This window comes from Saccoglossus kowalevskii, chromosome 16 (genome assembly GCF_978046115.1).
Source record: "Saccoglossus kowalevskii chromosome 16, keSacKowa6.1, whole genome shotgun sequence".
Taxonomy (NCBI): domain Eukaryota; kingdom Metazoa; phylum Hemichordata; class Enteropneusta; family Harrimaniidae; genus Saccoglossus; species Saccoglossus kowalevskii.
The window spans coordinates 33,213,917-33,219,976 of NC_140656.1; the positions used below are offsets into that span (position 1 = coordinate 33,213,917).

The window sequence follows — 6,060 nt, forward strand, 5'->3', positions numbered from 1 at the left end:
AGAAGCGGGACAAAGCTAGAAGGGTGCTTGTTAATGCACTAGAACCTGAAGAGGACTCAATTCGCACCTTCAATAGCCAACAAGACAAACCGTCAGCCTACGAACAAATAGCAAGTCGACTGTCGCGCCTACATCGACTAGAAGAAGACTCTATCGCCGCGCATCGTGAATTGTACGACCACTTAGAAGTAGATGATCCAGAATTCGACGAGGTTATAAAGGATAACCAGGAACTGTCCAACAGATGTGCTCGGGTCGATTCGTTCGTCGAGAAACATCGAGTTGTTTACAATCAATCGCAACAAAGTCAAATCAACGCCAGCGCGCGTAACCAGTCTCATAATTCTGCGGACCAACATGTTCAATTCCCACCATCACTGACATACAGATCGTCTATGCAACTACCTAAATTGGAAATCCCTAAATTCAGCGGAGACGCACTCGAGTGGAACCAGTTTCACGACAATTTCTCATCTGCGATCGACAGTGATGACCGATTATCCGAAGTTCAGAAACTCACCTATTTGAAGAGTTTCCTCACAGACGAGGCCAAACGGACAATAGATGGCTTACAAACTACACAAGCCAACTATAAAATCGCCTTCGATTTATTGAAAGAGCGCTACGGACAACCCAAGATGATTATCAACGCTCACATGCGGTCACTTTGGGCGCTACCGGCACTGAACAACGATCCCACGAGTCTGCGACGCTTCCACGATGAGGTCGAGACTACTATACGCGGTCTACGAGTTCTACACATGAACGAGAGCAGTTACGGAGCTCTTTTGATCCCCATGTTGTTGGATAAATTGCCAATTACCTTCCAACAACAACTCGCACGCAATCACGGGGATGACGATTGGACACTCACCGAACTGACCGCTGCTATGCGAGCAGAAATACGAGCTCTCTCTGTCGGCAATAAATTCTCTACACTTTCCTGTGACGATGAGACTGATACAAAGTCTACAGTTGCCGCCTTCTACACAAATACACACGCGAAGAAACCCCACAAACCGAGAAAACCCGCCTACAAGCCGCCCGCTGAACGTAAATGCGTCTACTGCCAAGAAATGCACAACCCGACTTCATGCGTCAAAGTGGCCACCCCAGAACTAAGATTGCAGTATGTCAAAACCAATCAGCTGTGCTTTAACTGTTTGGGATCTCATAAAGCCAACTCCTGTAAGTCAAAGTATAGTTGCAAAATATGTAAGAAGCGACACCATACTTCGCTACATCGTCATAACAAACAATCGAACGACAATAGCTCAAACAATTCAGGCTCTGAAACTCCCCCTGTGAGTGTGAATTTTACCCATGCTTCACAGAAATTGGCGAACCGAAGCGATCAGTACTCAGGCGATCGTAATATTACACCGAGTAATCCCCCAAACCGTGTGTTGTTAAAAACAGCTACTATTCCAGTCTCTTACCGTGGTAAAATGGTCTATGCTACAGCTCTGTTTGATGAAGGAGCCGATTGTAGTTTTGTGACTCACAATCTCGCCCAAAGGCTTAACGCCAACGTACATTTCACTGAACAACTCAGATTGAAGTTGTTCAACAACCCGGATGCCGAATGCAAATCCGTGCCATGTACTACGTTATAACTACATACTAGAGACGGACAGAAAAAGCCCATCGATGTTCTATACGTTAAGGAAATTTCCGATAAGCTCACTAATGTTGTGACAACCAATATTACCAACATGCCCCATTTGCGAGGATTAAATCTAGCCCAAAAACCGATGCCCAGCGAGTCTACTATAAGAATAGACATTCTGATTGGAGCCGACAAGTACTGGGACTATGTCCGTAATCATGTTATTAGAGGCCCGGGACCCACCGCCGTCGATTCCGTATTCGGATATTTACTTTCGGGGCCTGTCGACCGAAACCACGTAACACGCGCCGCGGCGTTCACTGGTCAAACACACGTACGAAATACGCGCTCCAATAGTGTAACCGCTTTCCATTTCACCGCCGAAATACAAGCACTACGAACTAGTCAGGTGTTAGACAAGAACATTGCATCATTTTGGGACTTAGAATCTATAGGGATCCGTGAACAAATCAATCAAGATCAAGTAACAGTTAGTCACACAGAACAGTACAAGCAGTATAGTCAAAACTGCTTGGACGTAGTCAATGGTCGATTTAGCGCCAAGTTGCCATGGAAACCAAATCACGATCCCCTGCCAACTAACTACTACGCAACTGAACAGCGCACGCGTACGAAAATGGTACGAAAATTACCACGTGACATTATTCAGGCGTATGATAAGGTGATTACCGATCAGCTGGATAAAGGTTACATAGAGAAAGTTGTACCGGACAATAACAATACAGGTCACTATCTACCGCATAGGGCAATAAAACGAGAAAGTTCTGCCTCCACCCCAATTCGTGTCGTCTATGATTGCAGTGCTAAATCTGGGGCCGGTCAACCGAGTTTGAATGATTGTTTAGAGATAGGCCCTCCCTTGTTGAACGACCTCACTGGTATCCTACTGCGCTTCAGAGCGAATCCGGTTGCCATAACAAGTGACATTGAAAAGGCCTTTCTACAAATTGGATTAAGTACAGAAGACCGCCAATACACTAAGTTCTTATGGCTATCGGACATCAAAGACGTCAACAGCGACTTTTCTACTTATCAATTTTGTTCTGTTTTATTTGGTGCAAGTCCAAGCCCGTTCATATTAAACGCGGCCATCAAAACACTCATCGACAATAACACTGACGTACCAGCCGCGAATAATCTTCAACAGAACATTTACGTAGACGATGTCGTAACCGGGAGCACAAACACGAGTGAAGCCATCCAATACTATCACGATGCGACACAGTTATTGGCTACACGCGGGTTCAACTTAAGAAGTTGGAGTTCTAATGATGCTGCTATACGCGAACTCGCCGCCCATGATGGACGGGGAAAATCCGATAACCCCGTGACAGTTCTCGGTATGAAATGGGACACAAATCGCGACATACTACAATGTAAACAAATCGAGTTGCCTAGTAACGACCCACTGATTACCAAACGTGACATTGTTAGTTACACCGCTAGTTTGTATGACCCATTGGGTTTGTTGACGCCCGCGCATATCGCCGCTAAACGATTAATACAAACGTTATGGAAACAGAATCAACACTGGGACACTCCTATCTCTGATAAGTTACGCAACGATTGGGAAGTAATTGCCGAAAACCTCCACTCCGCCTCCAAGATAAACGTGAGAAGACGCTATTTCAATGAAACGGACACTACTGTCAACAACGAAGTTGAAATACATGCGTTCGCGGATGCGTCTGACAAAGCATACGGTGGAGTTGTATACGTAAAATCAGGAAATGGAACTTCGCTCGCCATGTCTAAGACACGCGTAACTCCAGTAAATAACCAGACATTGACCTTACCAAGGTTAGAATTGATGGGAGCCGTAATTGCTACGCGGTTGAGCAAATTTGTATCTACAGCACTGTCTACAAAGTATAATGTTGCAAAACAGTTTCTCTGGTCGGACTCACAGATCGTTTTGCACTGGTTAAATGCACGCGGAAAACAGGACACTTTCACTGCAAATCGCGTAAGTGAAATCGTCAGTTTACCACAAGAGTTTAAGTACGTGCCGACCAAATGCAATCCAGCAGACCTGCTTACTCGCGGTATCACCTCCAAGGAATTACGCGATTCTGAATTGTGGTGGAAAGGTCCTCCGTGGCTGGGAAATCGTGATTCTTGGCCAACATGCGAGTTGTTTGACAAGCCAAACATATCTGTCAATCACGTAGCATTGACACCAACTGGGGACATCGATTTCGCGCCGCTAGTTCATCAGGATATCCCCGCTACCTATGTCAACAAAGAATCAATGACGTCATCATTAGATAGAAGCCCCGCAGTGACGTCACAGACCCGGGAAAGCCTTACCCGTGAGAATACTCCGTCGGTACCAGTCGGCAGTCACAATGCATCGCGCACCGTAAACACTAAGGAAGTACCTGTTGGATTACAATATGTGATCAATCTGGATGATTACAATAACAATTACAACAAACTTTTGCGAATTACTGCTTATGTGTTGAGATTCATACAACTACTGAAATCGAAAGAGAAATGCACCCAAGATAAACCCAGTGCCACGGAATTAAATAATGCAGAAATACACTGGATTACTGACATTCAACATGAACACTTTGCTGATATATTCGTGTCTACCAAAAATGACAATAAGAAATACGGCCATCTTAGAAGCCAACTAAAGCTATTTATTGCCGAGGATAAATTACTACGCCTAGGCGGTCGTCTTCAATACGCAGATCTACCTTATGATACCAAACACCCGATATTGTTACCACGTGATCATCAGTTAACCCGACTTATCGTACGAGCTACACATGATCGTATCATGCACCGCGGACCCCAGTCTACGGTTAACGCCTTGCGAGATCGCTATTGGATAAATTCTATACGCCGCGTTGTGAATCACGAGCTCCACAAGTGTGTGGTCTGCCGGAAAGTCAGCGGACCAGCTTACGCAAAACCGATATCTACTCCGCTCCCAGAATGTCGGGTAACCGCGACACCTCCATTTCGAATCAGCGGTATTGATTATACTGGCGCCTTATACGTGAGAAGCGCACCCAACAAAACAGTAACTAAAGCGTATGTTTGTCTGTTTACATGCGCGACTACAAGGGCAGTTCACCTTGAACTCGTACCGGACATGTCTACCCGATCTTTCCTGCTAGCTTTTCGCCGATTCGCTGCCCGCCGCTCAACTCCATCAATGTTAATATCGGACAATGCTACTACATTTATTTCCGCAGCTCACGAACTGAGACGACTAATGAACGACCCCGAAGTTCAAGCATTGTTAGCGCATCACCGTACAATGTGGAAGTTTATCCCGAAACGCGCGCCATGGGTAGGTGGCTTCTACGAGCGTATGATTGGAATAACCAAATCAACTTTAAAGAAAGTACTGGGAAAAGCATGCATGACGTTTGACGAACTGCAAACTATATTAACAGAGGTAGAATCTGTCATAAATGACCGCCCGTTGACGCACATCGCTAGCCACGCAGACGACTTGGTACCACTTACCCCATCTCACCTTATGATCGGGAGAAATGTATACAGTCTACCGTATGACGCGTCAAACCACCTGAGTGATCCTATCGCACTAACTCATCATAATGTAAATCTTCGCTTTGAACATTTGGCAAAACTACAACGCCAATTTGGGAAAAGGTGGTCAGCCGAGTATCTCACCGCGCTCCGAGAACGCCACACTCACACCGCCGGAGGTGTGAAAAACAACACTATAAAAGTGGGCGACATTGTACTCGTTCATAGCGACGTGGAGAAACGAGTGAATTGGCACATGGCAAAAGTTACCCGCTTACTACCCGGCAAAGATGGACTTGTACGTGTCGTCGAAATCAAGACCAAACTTGGAAAAACAAATCGTCCCGTTAATAAGTTGTATTTATTGGAGACGAGTCAAGTCGAAGAACAACGGACTAGCGCCATACAGTCGCCACCAACCGTCCCGGATGTCGACAACGAACAGCTGACTGAGGGAAATGCAACTATGACGTCACCAGTTACCGGGAAACCCCCGAATGAGAACGGTGTCCCAGAAGACGCAACTGAGGACAGAGCAGACCAAATGTCCCCCACCAAGAATTCAAACACAACGCAGTCATCGCGACCACGGAGAGAAGCATTTGAAGTCACCAACCTGCGTCTGATGTACAATAATAAATAAACTGACATTTATTCATTTCTCAATTACAAATATGAGTATATTGATCTCAGTTTGATGTTATTATGTTTGAAACTTCCCATACTATGAGCTATAGTATTACGTTAATGTTCATTTCATTGACAGGGTATTTGTTAATTCTGAACAATTGATTCATGTTTATGTTACAGACTTCACTTTTACTGTGAAATCGTCAATAATTGAGGCCATTTTGTCGGCCCCCGGAATATGTCGCGCGGAGATCGAAAATTCCCATTTATTGTGCAATTATTGATCGATG

The 6,060-nt window shown here is 45.2% G+C and overlaps 1 protein-coding gene across 1 annotated transcript; it reads left to right on the forward strand.

Annotated features, from left to right (window-relative positions):
• The first annotated feature begins 1,715 nt into the window (after nucleotides 1-1,715).
• LOC146733838 (uncharacterized) lies at nucleotides 1,716-5,783 on the forward strand. Its single transcript, XM_085490999.1, has one exon. It carries the CDS (start codon nucleotides 1,716-1,718, stop codon nucleotides 5,781-5,783), a length of 4,068 nt encoding a protein of 1,355 aa, XP_085347125.1.
• The last annotated feature ends 277 nt before the right edge of the window (nucleotides 5,784-6,060 follow it).